We start from the raw sequence: 26,613 nt of genomic DNA on the forward strand, positions 1-26,613 counted from the left end.
CCTTGAGCTGAAGAGCTGAGGGACAGCGCCCAGGCCCAGAGTTCAGGCCCCATGACCGGACCCCCCCAAAAAAAAAAAAGTTCATAAATTTGCTTAAGTCTCAGTTATCTTGAAGGAATCAGAAGTTAATGCTTTCTTCCGTGAGAACTGCAGAAGCAACTACTGGGGTGATTTTGGTCCCTTAGCTCTGGTCTTCTAGAATTTCTGTCCAGTTCCTTGAATGCCCCTGTTTCCGGCACCTTCAGAGGAATTTGTTTTCCATGGCTTCCTTGAATCCTGAATCAAGGGAACCCTCAGCAATGAACCTCTCAGCCTCTGCAGATGACTGAGATGAGCTGGTACAAAGCCATTTGAACCGTGTTCGTGTCTTAGCTACTTTGGAAGCAGAGTCTCAATTTGCACCTTGGACTAGGAGGCTCCTAATTGTGCCTTCCATGTCACAGGAAAATGGCAGTGAGAAAACTTTTATGCCTTCGTTGACCTTGAACCATGGTCCCCCCATCTCCTGCCTCCAAAGTACCTAGGATTACAGGTTGTGGCCACAGCACCTGGTCTACAGGAAGGAGTTAATCTAGAAATGATCTGAAGAGTTCTGTGGAAGGAAAAGGTGTAAGATTTTAAACAATTAAGAACACTAAGCGTGGCTCCACACTGAAGTATCTTCCATCCCCCAAAGCTGTGAGCGTCATCAGGGAATATGAAATATACCCATACTTGCCTTTTCCAATTAGAAGATTAAAAATTGTGTTTCTTAGGGGTGGGGGAAATCTGTAATCAAGTATCAATGATGACAGATAATAACAAAGTCTCATGAAGTCACCACCGACTTAGGCAAGGACCATTCCTATGTGCCGCCATCTTTTTTCTTTGGCAGCTTCGGCCTGTAAGACTGAAGTGATCATTTTCTGGCCTCCCTTAGTAAAATATGATGGAAGGTCAATTAATATTTCTATTTCCTTTCACTTCTCAAAAAAATTATTGTCACCACACTTTAACTTAGAAAAGGAATTTTCCTTCAAACCATTCAGCACTTCTTTATGAAGGTAAAATTATTTGATTGTCCTGCCAAGAAATGGATAATGGTTAAAATCTGGGTTCCCATACTGTGAAATGGGTGAAACATTGTGTTGCAACAGTTTGGAAATTGTTCATGTTCTTGTGATGGTGTATTGTTGTTAGGGAAGAAAAAGACCAAACATTTGCTAACTGTCTGCCATCTGCTTTGGAACTCATTTTGCCATGTTTACTAACTTCTAGAAATGAACAACTGTGCCGACATATTCATTGATATTTAAAACAGATGGGACTCCCAGGAGAGAGAAAGGAAGTACTTTAAAGAATCTTTCTGTTAAAGATTTCCAAAGCTATCCCTGTTAATACTGGATTCTGGTCCTGTCTAGTTCCCATATTCTTCTTATGGAAACTTCAACATTTCTGTTCACTAATGACGATCCACACTGCCCTGGAAAGAATCTTCCCTGCCACGAACATTGTTCCTCATTTTGCATTACTTTTATCTATGTGTATCAGTACGGAGGCTTGAATTTACAGACTTAGCCATTCTTGCTTGTATCAGTATGGAGTCTTGAACTTACGGAGTTGGCCATTCTTGCTTGGCTTGATTACCACTGGCACTCTACTACTTGAGCCATGCTTCCAGTCTGGCATTTTGCTGGTTCATTGGAGACAAAAGTATTACAAAATTTTATGCCTAGGCTGGCTTTGAACTGTAATCCTCCAGGTCTCAGAGCTTCTAAATAACTAGGATTATAGGCATGAGCCACCAGTGGCCAACCTTATTTTATATTTCAGTACTTCAATAACTTTCTGTTTTGCTCTTATTTTTTCATAGCAGATGTGAAGGATCCCTTTAGCAATAATTGCATCTCAGATAAACCTCCCTGGCTATGATACTGCCACCGCACAAAGCTGTGGCTTCAACCTTGCACTTAGACCTTTCCTGTCCAACAGAAAACTGCAGACATTGGCTTGTTACTTTCCTCCCTGTTATTAAAAGGTACATGAACATTACAATCTTGATTTTCTTTCTTTGTCTGTGAGCCAGAGACTCTAATGAGGATAAATGTAATTGTACTCAATCTCAATATTCTTGAACATTTCTTTTAAGAGAGGGTCTCACTGTGTAGCTCAGGCTAGCTCAGGACTCACTGGGTAGCCTAGGCTGGCTTTGAACTCACGATCCTCTTGTCTTAGTGATGGGATTATAGGTGTGCACCACCAGCTTGACTTTTTAATTTTTGTTTAATCAAAGTATAACTCAGTTTATAAATCTTGCGTGTTCTCATTCACGCATCTAGGCAGACACTTGTACCATCAAAATACAGCGTACTTTGAAGGTCAGGGGCCTCTTGGTCACTTGCTCCAAAGGTCACCGTCATCCTCACCTCTGTTGCTGTTCTGTCAGTGTCACTGTTTTGGAATTACATAAAGAGAAGGTTCCAGATTCCTTTGGCTGCCACGTGGCTTCTTTAAGTTCAGGATGGAACCCTCGGGAGCCCCTCCCTGCAGTGTGAGAAGCCACAGTCTGCTTGCTTCTCCTGTGATGGAATCTAGTGTATGCGCAACCAAAACCTCCTAGAATCCTTGGTAAGTCTGATTGCCAGTTAGACTGTTCCTACATGGGGCATTCTTGACCTCCTCTCCCAGGTCTCCTGGAGAGCACGTTTGCGCTGCCATTGGCTCATGGTCTGGAACTGTGGTCTACGGTGGTCTATGGTGCAGACCTGGCCTCCCTAGTGTATTCCAGGAAGCAGCCCAAGCCAGCTTGAGCGCGTCCCGCAAGCCACGCACGCTCTATGGCCTTGCCCACGTGTGGTGCTCTCAGCGTTTTCCGCTGAGCCAGTTTGTGAGTGGGTAAAAGATGTCACTAGCTTTTTAAAAACATGTTTTCCCCCACTGGAGAATGAAGCTAAGGCCTGTGGATACTGGCAGCACCCCACCCCTGCGCTGCACCTCCAGCCCCGTGTTTCCACTCAGCTCGTTTCGTTGTGTGTTTTGAGACAGGCTGTTGCTGTGTGACCCACGCTGGCATAGCCCTGGAGGTCCTCCGCTTACCATCCTCCTGCCTCGGATGATAGCTATGTACCTAGAACAACTATATTTTTCAAAGCAGTTTTAAGTCCAGGGTGCATGCACGTGCAAGCACACACGTGTACATGCATGCACTCACGCGCGCGCACACACACACCACACCTCCATACCCTCAACACCACCCACAAAAATAGTATGTTTGTTAAAAGCAGTGAACCTACATTGTTACATCATCACCCCAAACCCAGTTTACATCAGGCTTACTGTGGATTTTCACAAGCAAACGACATCTGCCATTACAGTGCCACACAGAATGTCTCCCCTGCTCCCCCCCCCCCATCCCCGTCCTCAGTGCTCCTCATATACATCCTTTCTCTGATCCACTGATCTTTTCACTGTCTCCTCAGCTTCCCCTTGTCCGGAACGTGGTGTCGTGAGAATCACACAGTACCAGCACCGCTGGTCCCTTTCACATCTAACTTGCCTCTGTGTCGTCTCATCGTTTGATAACCTATTTCTTTTGTGTAATAACATATTGCTAGACATACCACAGTTCATTCATTTATCTATGTGGCAAAAGAGGAACAAATTAGCATGTACAAAAGCCTGTATGTGGGCTTAGAGGCGTGGTTCAGGTGGTACGAATGGAGATACCAGTGAGTGTAAAGCAGCAGATAATGAGTTCAAGTCCCGATCTCTGATGAGGGAGCAGGGGACCTGGGTGTAGAAATGCTGGATGCCAGAAGCCCAGCTCTAGAAGGTGGCAGGCTGTGTGGTTGCATTTATGCGTTATTTCAAATGACAGGGAACCCACAGTGGTTTCTGGGAGGCATTGCCAGCCCTGCCCAGGCAAGGCCCTGCGGACGCTGGATGTGGTCTGTCCTGCCCACCTTGGGGACAGGGAGTCTGCCCTCCTCCAGGCTGTGTTCTCTGGAAACAAGTCCGTCCAGTTGCTAGCTTGTGTGCGTGCTTACCTTTGGCAAGGTCCCAATCTCCTCTCCACCTCGCCTGCTTGGGAACAGCCCACCTGGGCTGCCAGTTCCAGGACCTTTGAGAGAGCTGGAGAGGCTGCTCCCACCCCGGGCAGCCAGCCAGCCCCGTGCAAACCGGGGCGGCAAGGAGGCAAAATGGAGGTAAAGGTGGGTCCCGGGGTGCTGGTCTCTCGGTGGTTCTGGGACAGGAGGTGGAGCAGGAGATGAAGGGCTGGGGTGCAGCGGCGGGGGCACTGAAGTAAGAGCCACAGGGAAAGGGGAAATTCCTACCTACAGTCCTAAAACTCTATCCTTAGAATCTAGGCCTGGAGATGAAGCAGAGCCTGCTGGTGCTCTACTCTTTGCCCAAGAGAAGTGGCCTGCGACAAAGAGCTTTCCTTGGACGACTGAGTCAGTGGTGTCTTTGCCAAGTGTTGGGGACTTGTCTTGAAAGAGAATCATGCCATGGGTCCCGCAGCTTCCCTTAAGTCCAGGCTGGGAGAGGCTCTGGGGAGCCTTGATCCTTACACAGAAGAGGGCCCGTGAGTAGACCACAGCCAGCCAGGAAAGATCGGGGGTAGTCTCGATGTGAACGGCTGGAGTATCCCTAGCCCATTACACTCTAGCCACAGGAAGTCTACAGCAGTGCCTGCCTCGGCCCGACCACGCATTGCCTAAGTGACCGCAAGACCCTTAAAACTCAATTAACTAATTAGCTAATGAATTAATTGTTGCTGAGGCTTGATCTCTGGGTCTCGGTCAACAAGATTCTCTGTAAGCTTTCCTGGTCCTTGGCATCGGTTGGCACACAATAGCGGTACGTGGAATAGAAGAATAAAAGCATAGCAGGTATGATGGGACATGTGAGTGTATTCTCCAAAGGGCTCATTCCCGCCGCCGTCCTTAACCAAGCGCACATTCAAAAGACGATCCATGGGGCTTGGGGTGTACCACAGTCACCTCAAACGTGAGGCATACTCTTCCACCCTGCCTCCTCCGGGATACGGAAATGGACTGGATAGCCCTTGATAGCCCCGCCGAGCTTGTGCAGAGGAAAGCAAGTCCAGCTGGGTCTGTGCCAGAGCAGTGCGGCTCTGCCTGGCACATCGGTGCCCGGTGCCCTGCCCGTGACCTGGGCCCTGCCCTTGAGAGCTGATAGCAGCCTCCCGCTCGCCAGATCAACAGAGCCAGGGCCTGCGGCACAGCCCCTGCGCGGGGGATGGGCCAAAGCCGCAGGAGCACCTGCAGGAGCACCTGCAGAGCAGCTGTGTTTGGCCTTCATCTTGACAGGCCCCTGCTTACCCGTCGGGGCTGCGTGACCTTCAGTTCTGTGGACACAGAGCTCAAGAGAAACCTTATAATGTGGAGTTGCGTGGTCTTCTACCACATAACACCCCAAGAAGGGACAACCTCCCTCCATGTGAGACTGGGGTCATGGAGAGGTTGTGGAGAACCTTCTGGAAGCCCATCTGACTGGATGGGCAAGTTAACTTTGGAGTGATTTATGACAAAATTATACTTAGAAACAGCCATCTGAAGAGGGCCCTGGCTTCTCTCACTGTGATGTGAATGTCAGAAGATGAGGAGAGGGAGCCGCCCCCTCCTGGCCACCCCACCCCCTGGCTCAGTTCCTGAGGTCCTGAGGTATGGGGACACCGGGCGGGAACACAGTCAAGTCCTGCTGCTTCGGTTGACTATACCTACGATGTGCTTGAGCAGAACACAGCAGATACTCAGCCCTGACCCTGGAGGCCGGGACTGCAGGGGCCAGCTTAGATGTGGAGGACAGGCTGAGAGCGTCCACCATGGGCTTATTTCCTCGGGGACAGCAGCATCTGTGCACCAGCAAATGGTCCACTTCTACTTGTTTGCTGGTTAATTGGAGATAAGAGTCTCTCTGATGTGTCTACCTGGGCTGGTTTGGGCCACAATGCTCAGATCCCCACCTCTCGAGCATCTCCATTCTTCGGGTTCTGTCTGCCGGCTCTTCAGGTTGGCAGCACTATTTTCTCCACCTGGAGGAAGCACGGAGTTGGGAAGTGTGGCTGCTGCAGCCGCACAGACCTGGCTGCAGACTTTGACTCGACCACTCCCAATGAGGAGCCCCCCGAGGGTTTCCCAGCCCCTCAGAGCCCCTGCCCTGAAAAACAAGAACACGCTCGGTCCCCTCTCACAGGACTGGAGCCGAGGTCTGGGAAGCGCCTGGCACTCGGCAGGTGCTGGCACCTGAGAATTCTCCTGCTGCAGTTCCTTCTTGGCTAATTCTCCGGGGTGGACTGAGGAGTGGCTATTTTTAGGAAGTTCCAGGTGATTCTGATACAAGGCCAGGTGACACTGCTTCTTATCATGTATAGTACCTGGCACCTGGAATTGTCCCCAGAGAACACCCTGGTGCATGGGTGGCAGAGGCGATGCCAGGCCCTCGGGAGCTGGAGGGAGGGAAGGGTTTGGGGCTGGAAGCTGTCAGTGCATTCTCAGCAAAGGCACTGGCCCATCTCCCCGGGGTTGCAGGGAGGGGGGTGGGAATGGAGGCATCCATTTCCAAGGCACCACATGAGGAGCTTGGCTGGGGAGACCGGGCCGAATGAAAGTGCAGAACTGGTAGTTGCAGGGGGGATGTGAGCGTTTGCTCAGTGTCTGATCCTTTCTGTGGCTAGCTGTTTTGCAGCTGTGTAATACATGCACGCATCCACACAGAAGGTGCATGCACGTATGCACTTCACAGATACCTGAACCTTATAGACAAAAGCATACAGCTTGATGAATACAGATCCTCCCATTCACGGTCCTGTCCTCAGATTGTACTGGGGATCAGAGACTCTGGCAGGAAGACCCTGCATCTGAGCCATCATGTTCCCTGAGGACACAGCGTAGCAACCGCAACACAACTGTTACAGAGCAACCATCGTACCCGGCAGCCCAGGCTGCTTTAGGTCACACTGAGATGTGACCTAAAGTACGTGTCTGTTTTTCATGCACATCATGTGAGCATCCACAGCTTTTCTGGTATCTGTGGCTGTCCTGGAACCCATCCTGGTGCATTATAAAACACAGCCTGCTACCAATGAGCTCAGGGGAAGAAACTCGCACATGCCCAGAAGCAGGGGGCTGAGCGGATCCCTTCCCTTGGAGAAGACAGAGCACATGCCTGGTGCATGTCCATCTTTGTGCTCATCCCGGGAGGTGGGACTTGTTCATATTTTGGGCATGAGGACATGGAGGCAGAGGCGGGGCCACTAGCTTAACTAGCTTATCCAGGGCTACAGCCAGTCAACAGCAGAGTACGGACTCAAGCCCCATGCACCTGAGGACAGGATGCTGCATCTATAGGACAGGCCTTGGACGTGGAGCAGGGAGGCTGGAGGACCAGGCCTGGGGAGCGTAGGGGTAAATGCCTGACCTGGCTCTCCTGAGTAGGGATGGGAGGGGAGAGAACCTGAGCATTTATATAGGGCCATCATCCTGTGGCTTCTCATACATTGCCCCACCTCCCTCCCCCCCCCCCCCGCAATAGTGCCAGGAGGGGTCCAGGGTCAACCTTCGACGCTTCCTGTTAGACAAGAGGAAGTTGGGCAGGTCAGAGCCCTCGGAGGCTGGATCCCCCAGGAGACAAGGGCACAGAGGAAGGAAGTTGGAAGGAAGAGGAAGTGGGAAAGAAAGAAGGAGCAGGCAGCCACTCACTGCTCTTCTGGGGAAAGGCCTGGCTGGATGGTCCTTGCCCTTCTGGCTGTTTCAAGTGAGAAAGACAGCCAAAAGCAAATCCCATCAGAAAGACAACGTTGTGGGGACTACTTGAAAGGGGGCATGGCTGCTTTTCCATAGACAGCTGAGAATTTCTGAGACCTGTACTTCTGTATCGAAGTACAACTGTGAGTGGAGGAGGTGGTGGCAAATGCCATGTCCCTTCACCTTCTACCTGGCCACTTCCCACACCCTCCTTAGGTAAACTTCAGTATCAGGTTTTTATGCGTCCTCCCTTATGGGCGCAAATCAAATACTAGTCACATCCACACCCCCTTTCTTTAACACAAAAGCAACCGTCTATTCCTCTGTGTGTTGCTCCCTCCCACCTCATATATAGAATTTATCAGCTGTGCATCTCCAGTGCACCCTCAGCGTGCGGAACGTTGCCTCCACCCACCCAGCAGAACCCTTTTCATCTTGCAAAATGGAAACACCACGCCCACTGATAATTCTGTATTCCTCAGTCAGCAGTCCCCATTCTACTTTCTGTCTTCGTGATTGGCTCCTCCTCTGAGTGGAATTACATAGTATCTGTTTCTTGGTAACTGCTCTATTTCACTCTGCATTATGCCCTGAAGGTCCACCCATGTTGTAGCATGCCAAATGCTCTTCATTTTTAAGGTTGCATCGTGTTCTATAGCACTATAGAATCCATTTTGCTTTGCTTATCAGTCCTCTGTTGTGAATACTGCTGCAATGAATGTGTGTGTGTGAAGCATCTCTTTCAGAACCTGCTTCTATTTGGGGGGTATAAATGTACCGCCTTTTAAATTACTTTTTACTTAACAATATCTTAAAGGTCTTTGTAGACTATTAGAAGGCTTTTTCTTCTGAATTCAGAGCCTGGGCACTGTCCCTGAACTTCTTTTGCACAGTGCCACTTCCAGCTTTTTCTGAGTAGTTTATTGGAGATAAGAGTCTTGGACTTTTCTGCCCGAGCTGGCTTTGAACTGCAATCCTGAGATCTTAACCTCCTCAGTAGCTGGGATTACAGGTGTGAACCACCAGCGCCCAGCTTAGAAGGCTTATTGTATACACGAAAAACCTGAGTTTCAGAGAGGAGAAGGGCCTTTACAGACTCCATATTTTTTTCTAGTGGTACTGGGATTGAACTCAGGGTCCTGGGTAAATGTTCTTCCACTTGAGCCATGCCATTAGTGTTTTTTGCTTCAGTTTTCTTTTCAGATGGTCACGTACACGAAGCTGGTAGTGGGACAATGGAAGAAAGAAGCCCTCTCCTTTCCAGACGTGTTCCACTGGGAAAACAAGAACATACGAGAAGCTTCCCCCAGAACTGCACCAAGGCAGAAAGGAGTGAAGACGGACCGAGAATGAGAGACCTTTCCTGCCCAGTTTCTCCAACTCTTGAAATCTCCAGGACCTCCCTAGGACCTGGAGCTGATTAAAGTAGGAACTGGAGGAGAAGAAAGGTATTGCCTTCCCTTCTGGTCACAAAGTTCACAGTTGCCACCTCTATAAACAAACAGCACACTAACAAGAGAAAGGTCGCACAGGTCCTTTAACAAGAGAAAGGTCCCACAGGTCCTTTAACAAGAGAAAGGTTGCACAGGTCCTTTAACAAGAGAAAGGTCGCACAGGTCCTTTAACCAATGATTTACGTGGCAGCACTGCCTTAGCAAAGCCTTGCAAGTGACCGAGGAGCCAGCAAAAACTGTTTATGCAAAATCTGCTACCCAAAGAAGGTTGATTTCAGAGAAAAGCAACTGCACAAAAGGGGCCTGGGCTGAAGGACATTAATGACAGAGGGAGCTCAGCTCTTCTTTTCGAAGTACTTTGTGTCAAAGGGGTATGAACTCTGCTAGTGACCTCCCGCGTGGACTGGGCTTGCTGGGGTGAGATGTGTCGGGTGAGCTACCAGAGGTAACCACAGTGCAGCTGTTCAGGCTGTTTGCAAGGAGGAAAACCATCTGGAGATGGGGGGGGCGGGGAGGGGTTAGAAAGTTCTCTTCTGCTAAAGGTGGAAACCCAATGCAAGACCATGTGATGAGAAGAATGGAGACACATTTAACTAGAGAAAACTTCCACGAACTTTTGTGGATGGAAACTTTGTGTTTCGGAATCTTGGGAGAAAGGCTGAGACAGACATGAAGCCAAGAAGAGGGAAGAGGCAAATCAAAATGCCTGGGGACCGTGGAGAGAGCCATCCTATGTCCTGCAGCCGGGCCTCACACCTAGCTTGGAGCTGTGCATGCGTGTGTGTGTGTGTGTGCGTGCGTGTGTGTGTGCGCATGTGTGTGTGTGCGCGTGCGCTCATGCGTGTACATACCTGTAGATGCCTCTGAGTTCTTCTACTTGAAACCAAATGATGGAAAGATGAAAAGCTTCTCATCGCTCCCCTCATAATGGGAGAAATGTCTGCCTTGATTAGAAGGAACAGCTTTGAAAAATCAGAAGGAAAGCAAGCACCTGGGTAAGCCATAGATTTAAAAATCGATCGCCCTGGTTTCAGGGAGATAATGACCATTTTCTTTTCTTTGTAAAGTGTTGGCCCCCAGCAGGGATTGAATGTGAACTGCAGCTCAGACGCGTGAATGAAACCTTCCGCACAAAGCCGGCAGCCAGTCCATGCGGTCCACACCAGAAGGCAGCAAGGTTCAAAAACAGTAAAAGCAATAGGAACGTTTATTAGGAACAAAATGTGCCGGAGAAAGGAGAAGATGGCCCTTCTGCTCATCTGCCATCTTCAGGACACAGAGCAGGTGTTAGGTGTAAGTAGAGGGGAACAAAGGCGTGCCGAGGTCCCGTGACAGGTGCGGCCTCTCAGCTCTGGTTCTGGGCTCTGGAGGTGCCATCAGCCCTCACCTGAGGGAGCAATCCAGATCCCATGAGATGGTCCCGTGGGCTCCGGGAGGTTGTAGGTAATTGGGCTCATTTGGGTACAGTCTGCCCTGCAAGGCCCTGTTCTCTCGTAGAGCAGATTCATCCCCTGTCCTCTTTATGCCCTCTTCTCGGTCCTGTTTTCCCCAGAACCCAAGTTCTAGCCTAGTGACTATGGAGAGAACAGCTTAGAACGGCAAACACAAAGCAGAGGCAGAGACGCCAGGCTCCTGTCCCGCGTATAGTTCATCCGTGGCAGCAAAAGCAGTTTCGGTTCCAGTTGCACATGGCGTCAGGAGGCAGGAGAGGGCGGCCTCTGGGGTGAACACAGCAGCCTTTGCCTTTGGGGTTTGAGTGCTTGCTGAGGGTCCTGTCTGGAGTCCAGTCCACAGAGCTCACACTTCCCTGTGAGGTGGGAAGTTGACTTTTTTTTCTCTTAAGAGACCTTGTGATCTCACCCTGCATCTCGTTTCCCCAGGGCTCAGGTCTGGCTGCTATCTATCCAACCCCAGCCTTCCATCCTCATCTCTGTGTTCCCTTCCAGTCAAAACGTATTTGCCAGTTTAGTTGAATTGTCACAGCTGGGTGTTTTAGTGTATAAACTTTTAGGTATTCCAGAGAAAATATGCCAAGAGGTGGCAATTACAGCACCAGAAGGAAAAGGTGGGTGGGTGGGGCGTCAGGGGAGGGGGGAAGCAAATCTACTGGGTTTGCTAAATTGATTGAGAAAACACACATGTAGATAGCTCCTTTGTTCTCCGGCAGGGGGCGCTTTAGGATTTCTTTACCGCAATAGGTCTGACTGGATAGCGCTGTCCTGTGAACCCCGTGTGAGCCACATGGTGTTGGATTTCCATGTGCTGCCTCCTGCCCCGGCCCACTTCACTGCCCCCCCTCCGGCCCCCGCCTGTAGTGTCATGTGCTTCTCGAGGAGAGAACATGGCAATCCATGTCCCATCCAGGGTACTGCTAGAAAGCTGCAGTTTGTAGTCAGGTGTCCCTTCCACAAAATGGGTTTGTGCCCAGCCTGGACCTCTGAGGCAGTGTGCCGGGAAGTCACTGGGCCAGGGCCAGTTCGTGGCTATCTTCAGCCATTCTGCTGGAGTGTCTTTGGGCCCCATGGTGCTGCCTAGAGTGCACATTAGGAACAGGTCCCCAGGCCTGTTCCAAAGCCCCATGGCCAGCCTCTCCCTCCCTGCAGTGTGCATTTGCCGGGAGCTCCCCCCTCCCCCCCCCGGCGCTGGGGGAGGCAGCTGTAGGAGAGGAAGGATGGGTTTGCTTTGCTCTGGCTTTGGTCAAATGGTGAGGATGAGGTGAGTTCATACCACGTGCCCACAGTGGCAACGGTCACTGGCCCTGGGCAGCCCTCCTCGAAGAAAGGATGACTCTGGATCGTATTCTGTGGCTTCCCACCTTCATATGATTGCTTAATTCATCCATTCATCTCTTCATCCGTCCATTTATGTATCCCTGTATGCATCCATCCCTGTATCTATTCCATGCATCCATCCCTGTATCCATCCATTCCACGTATCCATCCCGAAGGTATACACCCTTCCTTTCACCCAGGCACTCCTCCATGCATCCATGCCTGAATGCATGCTTCTGCTTATCCATCCACCCGCCCATCCATCCACCCATCTATCCATTCACCCATCCATCCACTCATCCAGCCATCCATCCATCCATCCATTTATCCATCCACTCATCCACTCAACCATCCACTCATCCATCCATCCACCCATCTAACCATCCACTCAACTATCCACTCATCCATCCACCCACCCATCTAACCATCCACTCATCCACTCATCTAACCACCCATACACCCACCCATCCATCCTTCCATTCACCCACCCATCTATCCATCCACCCACCCATCCATCCATCCATCCATCCACCCATGTATTCATTCATCCATCCTTTAAGGGGCCTGGCCCTGTATATGCTGTAACAGGAACAAATAGGAGAAAGCCAATGTCTCATCCAAAGATAACTTTCTTTGAAATATTTTTATTTCACTTTTCTAACAGTAATGTAGAAACAAATAATCATAAAAATAAAATTGCCAACTGTCCATTGAGGATGTAATAGCACTTGGTATTGCTCTGGGGTAGGTCCTGGGCAAGGCCAGGTGGCAGTCGAGCCTGGCCAGGCTTCTGATTGCCAGGAGCCTACGAAGGCAGGGGGCAGGACCGCATGTGGCAGCACAGTGGAGTCCGGGCGGATTACATCCCAGGGCACAGAGGGCACAGAGACGGCTAGTGAGCGACACCACCCACGGTGTTGTATACTCGTAGAAAGCCACAGAGAAGGCAGAGGAGGTGTGGCCAACTTTGCTGCTGAGCCACCCAAAGCAGGAACGTCACAAAACTGAACTGGTTGGTTGTGCTCACTCTGGAAAGTAGAGGGCTAACAGACATCGGACCGCACAGAGAAAACAGCGCTGCCCCCACCCTTCCTAATTAACAACAACAACAACAACAACAACAAAACCACAGCTGGGGAAGAACTGCACAAAACAGCTGGGGCATCTCTAACCTATTCCAAACGTGCCTGGGTCTTTGCTTCCTTCAGGAGAATGAAGGCAGGGGGAAAACATGGTTAACTGAGCCTCAGACTGCCCAGCTGCATGGGTCAGCACCGCCAGCACACCTGACCCAACGGCTCCATTCTTCCAAGCCAAAACGGTCATGTTCTAACGACCAACTTTGAAAAGCAAAGCCAATTTGGGTATTTCTTCAGCATACAGAATATGTCCTCTGTGTGTGTGTGTGTGTGTGTGTGTGTGTATGTGTGTCCATGTGTTTGTGTGTCAGCTAGAGGATGACCCCAGGCTCCAGGCCTGCCAGGGGGAGGGGGCAGGAAAGGAAGGCCCCCTGGGACTTGGCAGTGTTGTGCTGGCCTCTAAGGACAGACCTCGAGGATGCAACCTCGGACTTTAGGGCTGACGACAAATGCTGGCAGAAGCTTTGGATTCACAAGGAAGGGGCCACATTCTTTATCTACTTGCCTCTTCCCACTCTCAGATCTCCCCCAGCTCCTGTGAGCTGTGGCATGTGTGGACACGGCCTGTGGGGATGATGTGGGAGGAAAAGCGTGGGTCTGGAGAGCAGCCAGTGGACCTGGACGGCGTACAGGAGGGCCTCTGCCCACCATTACTGTCCTTTCCCCCAAATACTCTGAATGGCAAGCGGGTGGGGGGGGGACCCGGCAGGGGCTGAGTGGGGGGAGAGGGTGCAGACTGGCAACTTGTGGGTTTGGCAACGCATCAGGACTGGCTTTGGGGTTCAGGTTCATTGGGTTCTGCACAGGCATTACTCATAATGAGCTCCCGTCTCAATATTCTAGTCATTGAAGGGCTGTGTGACCCAAGGGACATCACTCCTTTCCCAGGCATCACTGTGACTAACAAAAGGGCTCCACTAGATGCCCTCAAAGGCCTAAGACACTTGCAGTGTCAGGGTGATCGCACGCCACGAGCGGATCGGAGCGGGAAACTGCCCTGCCAGCAGCGCTGCAGCTGCGCCGCTTACATTTGCCACGTCAAAGAACTGTCTTGACCTACTCAGCAGGCTGACATGAAGGAGACAGACACGAACAGGGAAGCAGTCATTAGGAACAGTCTTGCTCAACTGCAATGAGTTGCTTAGGCCAGGCACAGTCTCGGGAGGCTCGGGTGGGAACTCTGGGCCCCCGGGGGATCTCTTTGGAAAGGGAGATAAAATGATGCAGATGTTCCCATCAGACCCCACCAGGAGGTCTGTCCTGCCCCAGCCCAGGGAACTCAGGATGGGACACGAGTGTTCCGCCGGCCTCTCGGGTGCTTCCCTGGGGTTGAACGTGGCAGTGGCAGGGGAGGGTCCCTGTGTTGGTTGTGAGCGGAGCATGGGGCCAGGGGCGGCAACATGGTATCCGAGCCCGATTAACCCAAGGGATGCCCATACATACCCATCACGACCCTGGCATGTGTTAGAGACTGTTTATGCAGCCTTGGAGTGCCAAGGCGGAAGTTGGAGAGGAGCCCGACTTTTCCCCAGCATTGCAGGTGGCTGATGGGGGAACCACCTTGCTGTCCCTTTTGTTTTCCTGTCCTGGGGGGGGGGGCTCTTGTTACGATTGCCAGGTCACCCGCTGGGGGGATTCGACCCAGAACTCGGAGGGTGCTGGCAGCTCGGGAGGTGGCATATCGAACACACCTCATGTCCCCAGGTCCCCGGAGGGAGCCACCTGTAAGAACAGAAAGCTGTCCTGGGGGTGGGGGCTCTTTTGGGTCCCAGTTCATAGCACCAGGGATTCCAGGGTGTGGGAATGGGGGTCACCAAGGGGAGGCCCAGGGAGGACCCTGCAGGGTCCTGAGTCTCAGGTAGTTTCTGCACACTTTCTGGGTACTGACCAAGAGCTGCTCAGGGAGACCTGGGGCCTGGCAGCCGTGCCCCGTAGGCCCCTCTTCCACCGGGTCTTGGGGTGAGCCCGGCCTTGGGGAGACCCACTGGGCCACTGGGCCTCAGCTTCCAGCCCCCACCGGCCCTCCCGCCCGTCCAGGGGCTGCTCAGCAGAGGGAGAACCTCCGGGAGTTGATGTTCATCTTGGTGACCCCGATGAGCTTGAGCGGCGTGGAGAGGCTGAAGGAGGAGGCCAGCGGGGAGTCGCAGAAGAGGTCCGACAGCTCGTCCCGCTCCTCCAGCTCGCAGGTGGCGTCGTTGAGCATGCGCCGGTGCTGGCGGCACGTCTGCTCGATCTTCAGCTTGTTGATGTCTCCACGCAGGCGCATGAGCTGCCTGGCCAGCTGCTGGTCCTGCAGCCGCATCTCTGCCTGCAGGGGCGGGGCAGAGGTGCCGGTCAGCATCAACGGAGCCCAGGGCCCCGACAAGCAGAGGCCCTGCACAGGGTTCCTCACGGATGTCAGGGTCACGAGATAGTCCTTCTGGGAACACAGGGACTCCCAAGTGCGGGGGTGAAAAGTCAGACACTCTGGGGCTCAATGAGGGTGTGCCTGCCCAACATAACTCCGTCCCAGGCTTCCATTCCGGAAGAGGTCCGTGTCTGTCTGTCCCGGCTCCAAGTGACTCACCGTTCGTCCCCCTGGTGTAGAGATCAGCGGGGGGAGCGTTTAAAGAAGTATGAAGAAAGTATACAGTATAAAGAGAGATGGGAGTCACACAGCCCCCTCGGGAGCGTGGGTCCAGGGCAGGAAGGAGGGCACGTGGCGGGAGGCACTAACTCCTCACAGGGCCTCCACAGGCAGTTCCAGAGCCATCTACATGAAGTGGGGCCCACCCGGCACCCCCGGGGCACCCGCAGGGTGGGCACGGGAGGGCGTCCACACACTGCCCAGGTCACAGTGTAGCTGAGCCGGTGTGTGGAGAGAGAGGAGCCCGGGCCTCACCCGGCCTCACCCAGCGCGGGCCCGGGACAGGCCACCAGCGGCTCCCACCCAGACCCTCTGATGCCCTCTCCCCATCCACTCTGCTTGCACTTGCGGGTGATGATTGCTTGGTAGTGTGTGTGTGTGTGTGTGTGTGTGTGTGTGTGTCCCACATTCAGCTACAGAGTCCACCTGGTATCTGGAGACAAGCCCGGGGATTCCAGCGGGACTCTGTTGGTAGCTATGGGAATGAATGCAGATGTTTGCATCGCTTCCCCTTCGGCTCTGGAATACAGTGAGTGGCTGGGCAGGAAAATCGGTGCCCAGCGGTAAGCACTTCCGGGTTCCGTCTCTGCCTTTCAGTGCTTCTCCAGCTCTGCGGGGACACTGCCAGGCAGCAAGCCCGGGGGACAGTTTCTACGTACTGGTTCCCCGGCTCTTCCCACGGGTGCTCCCTTCCGTTCAGGGACTGCTCTGGACAAACCAGCCTGGATTGGGGGCAGTGGAGCTCCACGTGGGCCCGAGCAGGAAGCTCCTTCATTCCAGGGGCAGCCTGGGCCCCAGAGACCATAGACACCTCTGTGAGAAACTATGGTGGATGTGAGCCCCATGGCGGGAAGGAGACAGGTAGCTGGCTCGAGCGCACCCAGGCCCTTCTTTCCGCCCTGCCAGGACCTCCAGGCTCAGGCCTGCCCTGGAGAGCCTGAGATGCCCAGCCCTAGAATCTATCAGCTTTCAGGTGCGGGTTTATTGCCATCATCACCTGGCCAAGGCCCCAAGTAGGACATGGGGTTCGCACCCCGCCTCCCCAGGCGCCTGGCATCCCGCTGGGGACACAGGCGCAGGAGTCAGGGTTGTGGATTGGGAGCGAGGGGGCAAGAGGCCGCAGGTCAGAAGAGGTGGGTGTGCTACGGGCAGAGGTGCGTCCTACCAGGGTAAAGGAAATGGAGGCCAAGAGACGCAGGTCTCTTTGCAGGAGCTAAGAGCATTTCTTGAGAGCTGGCCTGTTTCTTCAGGTAGGCAACCCTAAGGCAAGATTTACATCATGCAACCCCATAATTACAGGGCTGTGCTGGGGGAGGAGGAGGAGGAGGGAGATTTCCTGACTTCCAAGCCCACCTGGCCAGGTGAGGCGGCAGAGGGGGTGGGCCAGTGGGGCTCTGTGGGGAGGTGGGCGGGAGGATGGTCCCCGGAGAGATGCAGAGACTAGCAAGACCACAGAGAGTGTGGTCCCGGTCAGTCCTCTAGCCCTGGAGCCTCGAGGGTAGGGAGGAGAGGCCGAGCCCTGTCTCCCAGGTCTGGGAACTGTAAGGTGTGGAGAACTAGCAAACGAAGCCTGCAGAGCCTATTGGAACAGCAGGGGGGCGGGGCGGGGTCTCCAATAAAGGAAGCCGATTCATCAAGGCCAGCAAATTCAAGGGAAGGCAAAGACTGCTCCAACAGACGCTCCCTTCCCCCACTCACAGCTACGTCCCTCACAGCAGCTCAAAGACAGAAGCAATTCAAAGTGCGCCTGACTGCTGAACAGACAAACAGAATTCGATCCACCTACACCAGGACATCAATCGTCCTTCACAAAGAGACTCGAGCACATGCCACAGCATGCAGGACCCTTGAAGACATTCTTCTAAGTGTCAGGAGCCATCCACAGGAAGAAAAATGCTTGGTGATGCCACAGGTGCAAGCTAGCTAGCATGATTGGATTCATGGACAGCGGGGGCGGGGGGGGGGCGGAGGGGGGAGAGAAAGGGAGCTGGGGGAAGGGTCCAGCTATCACGTATTGTCTAACACAGATGGGGCAAGACAGAGCCCCAGGTGACGGGTCGTTTGCTGCCTTCGTTCTGGGATTGTACCCACGCTGTCACCACTGAGAGGCCCAGCCAAATCTCCAGGGGCTATAGAGAGACTGGGTAGGAGACCCGGGTCATTTTCTCCATTTTTCTCAGTGCATGCAAAGGAGTAGACCCTGCTGCATTCCCACACATCCACACGGGGCTGCAAGGCCCGGCTCTTGAGGTGTATCTTCTTCGTAACCCATCTCAGGGTTGAGTTTCCCGGAAAGGTTAGCTTTATTGTTCTAGTCAGGATCTCTGTGTGGAAGCCGGGACAGACAGCCTTACAGCGTTAGTGACTCTCGTTTGGCCTGTGATCGAGAGCTGCATTAGTGACTCACATTTGGCCTGTGATGGAGAGCTGTGGTGGCGAGGGAGGGGGAGGTGGCTCAGGGTTACTGTGTGCTGCCCAGTGGAAATGGGAGGTTCTGGGGAACGTGTAAACAGAACTCCCCAAGATCCACAGAAACCAACCCCAGGATGTGAGTTAATCTGGGCTGGGGAGCTTGTGCCATAGCAGGCTCCTCCCTGAGGGTCTGGGCTGTGGGTGGCAGGAAGGGTTTGTTGGCTTCTGTCCACTGGATGGCTTGGGGTACAGGAAGGATGGGGCTGGGGCCCTCTTCTGTCTGGGCTCCCCGGTGGGGTGGGTGGGGCGGGGGCGGGAGGAGAAGGGCAGCGCAGGAAGCTCCCACAGCCAAGGTGGGATGACCTGAACGGCAAAGGCTCTGCTCCTGTGGTAAGGCCTTTGATGATTCCAATTTAGAAGGTTCTAGGCCAGCACACCACCTGTCCCGCTCAGGGCTGGTCTTTGGGGAGATGAGGTGCTGCTTTCTGAAGGATGCCCAGGCCTGTGGCCAGGGGTCCTGGCTTCCAGCCATGGGCCGGTGTTTACCCCCCCTCACCCTTCAGGAGGGGTCAGGTCACCCTCCCCCACGGCTTCAGACTGCCCATGGGGGGGGGCAAGGGCTGGATGCATGGAAGGAGTGCACCTGCAAGGAAGCAGGGGAGGTGGGCCGCCTCGGGCCTGGTGAGGACCTGAACCAACACTTCTCAGAAGAACAATGGCCAGCAAGTACGTTCACCATCACCAAGCCCCGGGGAGTGCAGAGCAACCCCACCCTCACCTAGCTAGAGTGGCTGCAATCAGATGCAAGAAGTAAAAAACGCTGGGACGATACAGACAAAGGAGAAGTCACAGACTGCAGACCTCAGGGAGAACAACTGGAAATAGAACTACTATTTGAGCCAGCAAGCCCCTAAGAGAAATGGAATAAAAAGCAATATAGCAAAGAAGTACCTGCACTCTTGTATATATTCTTCACTATTCACAATAGCCAAGCTGTGGAATCAATTGAGATGTCCACTGACAGATAAAGAGTCAAAACGTGTGGTATAGACAAGCAGTAGAAAAGTATTGAGCCACAAAAAGGTGAAATCCTGATGTGGCCATGTGGATAGAATATGAGTACGTTATATTAAGTGACATAAGCCAGACACAGCACAAGAAGTGCCTACATGTGCTCACACATTTGTGGAAGCAAAAAATGTTGATCTCATAGAAGTAAGAGCAGCTGGGTGCCAGTGGCTCACGCCTGTAATCCTAGCTACTCGGGAAGCTGGGGTCTGAGGATCACGGTTCAAAGCCAGCCTGGGAAGGAAAGTCCTTGAGACTCGATTCTCCAATTAACTATCCCAGGAAACAGAGTGGCATTGTGGCTCAAAGTGGTAGAGCGCTAGCCTTGAGTGAAAGAGAAGAGCTCAGGTGCAGGGCCCAGACCATGAGTTCAAGACCCTGACAGGAAAAAAAAAAAGAGTAGAATAGAGGTCCCTGGAGGCCGGGGAGGAGGCGGGGGAGAAGAGATAAAGGAAAGATGGATAATATTCTTTATCACAGCAGGGTAACAACTTACTACACGTTTCAAAATAACTCAAGGGGAAGAGTTTAAAGGTTCTCCACACAGATGCCATAGTTACCTAAGGTGATGGAAATGCTGAGTGTTCTGATTTGACTGTTACATGTTATATGTTTGTATCAAACTATACTACTGTACCCCCTATAAAAATGCACATACATTAATTTTTCTAATGCCTGGCTGGTTATCCAGCCCAAGGACTGACGTCTGCTGAGAGGTGCCTTCGGTCTGAACCTTAGGGCCCCCAGACCTGGCATGTGTGTCAGAACAGTGAGCCTCCTTCTAGCAGAGAGTTAGATGAGCTCCTCAAAGGAAAGAGAATGCAGAAGACTGTGAGAACGGCACCCCGAAGTTCTAGTCACTGAGAGAGCAGAACGCGCCTTTGTGATCCCTTCCCGGGGAGTTCAAATCCCTGCTCTGCTGGTTAACCATGGGCGACTCTCCTAACTCCAGACCCTCCCTCTGTACTGTGCTGGTCGCACCCACCCTGGCGGGGCAAGCGCGCAAAAGGTGCCAGCTCCAGGCAGACATGGCCACCCAGGAGCCAGGCAGCTGTCCGGGCACACCGCGTCCCCGTTTTCCTTTCCCATCACCTGGCTGGAAAGTCTCCATTATCTCCATTTCATGGTGATAAAACCAAAGAGGATTAGGCAAATTATTTCTTCCTCTAGCCAATATCATTAGGATGTGGTAGGACCTGAAGTCTAATCGAATTACACATTTCATGCTTGCCTCCTCCTCTCCACCATAGCCAGTTCCTGGGCTGGGGGTAGGAGTCACCGGCGGGTGCTGGTTAACGCCCGATGCCACCAGACTCACAGCCCGAACTGACAAGAGGGAGGGCTCGCACTTGCAGCAGGTGCCCTGGGCTCCCTGGCTGCAGGTCCCTCCTCAGAGGGGAGAGCCTGCCCCCTCCACCTCTCCCTCGGGGGCTACACACAGCACCCACCTCTGGGGCTCAGGGCCGCCTCCAGCCCCTGTTCTGTTGAGCTGCTGTCCTCTGGCCTCTCCTTGCTCCCTTTGTGAGCCTGCAGGGAACTGGGGGCAGGGTCACCGCTGGGAACGGAAGGCCTGGTTTTCTAAATCTTATTCCAGGAGATCCTACGTTGTTCTCACCCGTAGACGACAGAGTGAGAGATGTGTTCTCATTATGCTGGCAGGAAAGAAAGGAACCTGGCACTTTCCTTTCTTTGCCTTTTTGTCCTTTTTCCCTGATCATAAGTTATACCTTCTTATTGCAGACATTTCAGAAACTGGGCTGGGAAGGTGGCTCAGTGGTAGAGTGCTGGCCTACCAGGCACAAAGCCCTAAGTTCGACTCCTCAGTACCACATACAGAAAAAGCCAGAAGTGACGCTGTGGTTCAAGTGGTAGAGGGGTAGCTTTGAATACAGTCAGGCTCAGGGACAGTGCCCAGGCCCTGAGTTCAAGCCCCAGGACTGGCAAAAAAAAAATCAGAAACTATAGGCAATTAGAACACATATTACCAGAAGTGAAATCCCAGGCTGCTGGGGGTTGAACCCGGCTGAGGCTTGGACTTGCTCAATAAGCGTTCTATCGCACGGAACCACACTGCAGCCCATTCTGAAACCAGGAAGGTTTGCGCACGGGCTTGGACTGGCGATGCGTCTAGAACACAGGAGGAGAGGACCCCGGGCCAGGCAGGTGGGTCCCTGGCCTGGAGAAGCTTCATCCTTGCACACGGCCTCCGGCTGGCCCCTTAGCCTGGCTGTCAAGCCTATAACCTGCCTGGCCTTGGTCCTCCCATCCAATGCGAAGAGCCAACATGGCACTGCTGTGTGTGAGAGCGAGACCCCAGAGCTGCCAGACCCGGCTGTGGCCATCCTCTGACGGGCCCTTCAGCAGATTAGCTGGCGGGTTGGGGCCTCAGAGAGCTGTGCCTGGACCTGCCAAAGCCGTGCATTTGCCAAGTAGGCAGCCTGGGCATGAGAGGCTCCGTCAGAGGCTCGCCGGGAGCTGTCTCCGGCTGGCTGGCACCAAGCACAGGGCGCCAGCAGACCCTGCGTCTCCAGGCTTCCCTGCACTCAGCCCCTGCCTGATTACCACCTGTCAGACATCTTCTCCACATTTTCTCACAAGTATAAACACCTTCTGGAAGGCTCTGTCTGCAGGGATCAAACACCTGTGTGCAACTAAAAATGTATCTGTGGCTGGCGCCCAGGGATTCTCACCAGGAAGGGGCCCGGGAAGCTGGGGTGTCATGAAGGGGCCCGGGAAGCTGGGGTGTGGGTGTCATGAAGGGGCCGGGGTGTTTTGTCTTTGGCTCGGCCCCCATAGGCCAAGCAGAAGCCATTCTTGTCCCTGTACTTCACAGACCAGGTTGGCACGGGGGATTTCTGCACCCCACTGCCTGGGACTCTGGAGTGTTGGAAGATGTTCTGCGTCTCAAGCTCAGCTGGAGAGCGGTGGCAGGCACCCACACGCCACGTCAGGCCCTGCCCGCCTCCTCCTTCCCAGGTGTCATGCACCACGCCGGCCACTTGGCCACGTTCTGAGGTGGCCCAGAGGGGAGGAAGCTGGAGGCTGTGACCTTCTGGTATCCGGGACATCCTGCGCCCAGCAGCCGGGCACAATGGGCACCTCACCAGACCCTGCCTGGGTGCCCTGCGGGCAGTGAGTCTGACCTTAGCCTGGAGGAGTCAGAGGCTGCCGCAGCCATCGGGGCCCAGCTCTAAATCCACTCAGAGCCAGAGTCTGGCCCCTCCCAGAGACGTACATGGCGGAGCATTCGCTATTCCCTGTGCCCCGGGTGTCAGGAGTGACTTCCCTTTGCCTAATGGTGACAGCCAGGGGGAAGAGGTGGGGGGGGGCATCGGCCCCTTTCCCTGCTTTGTAAACCTGTAGAGGTCAGGCAGTGCTCTGCTGGGGGAGGCAGAAGATGACTGATGATCTTCCAGACCTGGCACAGCCTCCCCTAGCAGGGGAATGCCAACAACCATCTCTGCCTAGACTAGCTGCTCCTGCCAGCCGCCAGGCAGTCGGGGGTCAGAGCCTAACCTTTACTGGGAATCTGGGCTTCCGTTGAGCGGGGTGTTGGGCTTTGCCTAGGGAAACCCCCTCACCACTCCCTGAATTATCATTTTGGTCTATTTCCTTGTTTGGACTGGGGTGTAAGAACAGGAGAACATGTTCAAATGTAGTTGTTTCTACCTCGGTGAGTTGGTGCTTCATTTCTGTCCCAGGTAGATCTGTGTGCCACTGTCCCTGGCCTGCCTGCCAGCCTGCTTTGGGGAGACCACTTGGGGGGCCTGTGGTCCCTGGCCCATGGGCTTTGGAATCTCCCGAGTTCCTCCGCCCAGGCCGAGTGGCCGCCTCAGCCCCAGGCAATGTGGGACAGTGATGGCAGGGACAGGCCTGGAGCTTGTCTGGGGACCTCTGGGTCTGCCCTCTGTGGTCCCTGCTTGCTCGGCCCATCTGTGCTGCTTTGATTCTCTGACACCCCAACTGTGGTATTTATGACGCAGAGTATCCCCTGAGAGCCTGGTGGAAGTTCCTCATCAGGCCTCATTCCCGGACCCATGGATCTAGAATCTTCCTTATAACAAGGGACTTGGGGGTGGGAGTGTCTGTAGGGTGGAGTTCATAGGTCACGCCCTCTCAGCACCCGCAGATGGGCCCCTGCCACCGGGTCTCAGCTCCCCAAAGGCAGAGGCCGCATCTGAGTCTTGGTTCTGCCACTCTCCAGTCCTATCACCCTACAAGGCCACGCGACCTCTAGGAGCCTCCGTTTACTCAACTGTAAAGCCCAGACATTCACAAGAAGCCCATAGGATTGCTGTAGGAATCAAAGAGAAAGGAGGGCTGGGATCTCAGTCGACCCCATTCTCTCTGCCTGCACCCCGTGTACTTTGTGAACTGCCGCGCCTTGGTGTTTCTGTGAATTCACAGATCTAGGAAATGGACTGCCTTGGAGGGAGAGAGCTGGGGCAGCTAAGACTGTCTCTGCCTATCGCATTCCCCGCCCAGTCTGTGTCCCCTTCCTGAGAGTGGGGTGCCCAGAATGGCCCTGCCATGGGACAGCCAGAAGCGGCGAGGAACGCTAGCGAAGAACCTGCACGCGGTGAGCGCTTGCTGGGTGTCCCGGAGTTCCCCACCCTTGGGAGCAGCAGAATGGAGCACGCTACTCCGAGTGGGGCCCCGTGACCCATGCCAGCATTCCTGTTGCCCACTTCAGCCCTGACAACAAATGTCCTCTGTCCCCTGTGGATCCCACGCTCCACATGCCCTGAAGCTGCTCCTGCACCTCGCCCACCTTCTGGCCCTCGGGGTACCTTGGGCTACTTGGCCTACCACATTCCCGCACCAGCGAGGAGCTGGCCTGTAGGGCACAGGCAGTGTGGTTACTCGAGGGAGCACTCGAGGGAGCACCCCAGGGAGCCCTCGCCGATTAATGCCTGCAGGATGATTTCTTCCCTATTTCCTGCTCCGAAAGGGGGTCTATGAGGAATGCGAACTTATTTGGAAAGTAAATAGCTGTTCCCAGAAGCAACAAAATCTCAAATGAACCTGAGACCCACAAATTGTATCCTTGGTTAAAGGGTATTTTCTGTTCCTTCTTATGAAAACACATCAAAGCGGGTTTGCCTCAGGAATTTGAAGAGCAGCCTTTAATCTGTCCTGGGCACTGGCTGTCCATCTATCTCTCACACAACTCCACGAGTAAGAATCCACAGGCGATGGCCTTCAACAAACACCAACAGCCTGGACATGCACTCTATCACTAACCACATGCAGTATGGGATGTGTGTGCTGAGAAGCGTTTCCAGCTAATCAGATACCTGCATGCTACAGCATCATTCCTTCCTACCCACAACACACTGCATTTCAGCGCAGCCTCCCATAGGGATTTGTTTTCCAGAATTTTGCCAGACACACCAGTAGTACTTTGCCTTCCTTGTCCTGAGATTATGACCAGCTCTGAAAGGCAGCTGGCTCTTTGCTGCTTGTACAGCCGGACAGCCTGACCAGTGGGGTTATGTGGGCCTCAGATGGTAGGAGATTGCAAAGGTTTAGCCACAAGCTTGGCCCAGCTGAGAAGCCACCAAGCTGGAGGACCAATGGTTTTCCCCTGGGAAGGGAGCAGGACAAGGCACCCGCGCCGTGCCCCTCCCCTCTTTCCCTAGGCTGAGATTCATGTAAGAGAGGCTTGCATGGGAAGGCATCTGCTGTGCCAGTGGGCAGGAAAAGGGCAGAGCCGCTGGGGTCCAGCTCCGTGCTGCACATGCCTCATTCCACCTTTGCCCACACTCATGGCACCCGGAAGGCCCCACCCTGCTTTGATTTCTGGGCAGGCTCAGCCTCCTGGGCAAAGCCTGCGGCTCAGGCGTGAGCAGTCATGCATCCCCAGGAAGCCTGGAACGAGTAGTTCAGAACTTTCCAGGCTAGGCCTCCACCCTCACCGCAGTCCCTCGCACAGTTACAACCTCTACACTGAGTCCCTCCTGCAGTTGGCCCCCCGAGACCCAGCTTGAGGAGTGCAGTCCCAAGTCAGCAGTCCCAGGCACAGCAGCAGCCGGGGCAGAAGGCAGGGGAGGAGGCCTCAGTGAGCGGGCAAACGCCACTGCTGGCGCGTGGGCAAGGTGGGGGGATGTCTGGGATTCGGGGCTGAGCAACCCAGGTCCCATGTAACCACAGAGAAATGAGATGTCCTCTGTCCAATCGGACATGTAAGTCGGGGGGCGTGGTTAAAGAGGATGAACACATCCATGGGGGAGAGGAGACCCACAGAGGAAGGCAGAGAGAACTCGGCATCCTCTCCTCTCTTTTCTGGAGGGTTCTGGGGTGGGGTGGGGGCAGGGAGACACTCACCAGTTCCTTCCTGAGCCAGGCTAACGCCTCATCGATGCTTTGGAAATCTTCCAGCTTGCCAATGGACCCTGACGCCCCATCGCCCCCACCGATGCTGGTAGGCTGGCGGTGCTCTCTGGGCTCCCTCGGGGGCAGCAAGGGCTCCCCAGGCTCACATTCCCCCTCTTCCAGGCTGGTCTCCTCCTGCTCGGTTGCCGGCCTCGGGAAGGGCCACGTCTGCTCTTCCAGCTTGGCCTGCCACTCCAGGTAGGAGGGCCTGCGGGTCTCCAGCCTCAGCTTCTCTGTGAGGGCCTTCAGGCTCCGGAGGTGGTCGTCCGGGGGGGCTGCGGCCGACCCCTCCTCCTCGCCCACGTCTTCTATTTCAATCTGGGGCACGGACATCGTAAGGCCGGCCCAGCAGTCGGGTGAGGAAGCTGATGAGGGCGGCGAGGAAGGCTGGTAGGGTTGCAAGGTTGGTTCCCAGTCCTGGTAGGGCCTCATCCAGCTGGGGTTGGGACTCCTGAGGGCATCACTGGGATGGGGCCCAGCACTGGAGGTTGAGCCTTGGAGGCTGGGAGGGAGGGAGGCTGCAGGGTTGGCCTCAGGGAGAGTCCTCTGGACCGGATCTGCTGGGGTGCTCACGGTCTATGATTCGGCTCAGACTCCTTGTGGGGGGCCTGCTTCACAGAAGACAGGAACAAACAAGCGGTGGTGGCTTCTGCCACGATCTGTCTGTCCTGAAGGTGCGTGCAGACTAGGGATGGGCGGGAAGCAGATGGGGCGCTGTGCCCCTGGGCGGGGGCAGGAGCTGCCAGTCTGCAGGAAGAATGACAATTATGTCAGTGGTGACCCCGCCCCAGCCCGAGGCCAGCAACATCCCACTCCCTAGGAGGGGAAACTGAGGCTCGGAGAAGTTCCAGTCTAGCACTGGAAGGGAAACAATCTCATGATGGTCACTGGATGCAGAGCAGTTGCTAAGAATATCCATCAGTGCTGCCATTCATGAAACCATTCTGCCCCTTGTTGCCTTGACCGTTCAGGGCAAGCCTGTGGAGAGTGTTCTCCCTGTTTTACACCCCCAGGAACTCC

At 54.0% G+C, this 26,613-nt stretch overlaps 1 protein-coding gene across 1 annotated transcript; it reads right to left on the bottom strand.

Moving 5' to 3' along the window:
* Positions 1 to 15,156: 15,156 nt before the first annotated feature.
* Fam167a (family with sequence similarity 167, member A) lies at positions 15,157 to 25,940 on the bottom strand. The gene is made up of 2 exons (XM_013024236.1): positions 25,546 to 25,940; positions 15,157 to 15,420 (listed from the first exon to the last, which is right to left on the bottom strand). The coding sequence occupies exons 1-2, from the start codon at positions 25,924 to 25,926 to the stop codon at positions 15,157 to 15,159; spliced, it is 645 nt and encodes a 214-aa protein (XP_012879690.1). The 5' UTR covers positions 25,927 to 25,940.
* Between the last annotated feature and the right edge of the window lie 673 nt (positions 25,941 to 26,613).

This window comes from Dipodomys ordii, unplaced genomic scaffold, assembly GCF_000151885.1.
Source record: "Dipodomys ordii isolate 6190 unplaced genomic scaffold, Dord_2.0 Scaffold74, whole genome shotgun sequence".
Lineage (NCBI taxonomy): Eukaryota > Metazoa > Chordata > Mammalia > Rodentia > Heteromyidae > Dipodomys > Dipodomys ordii.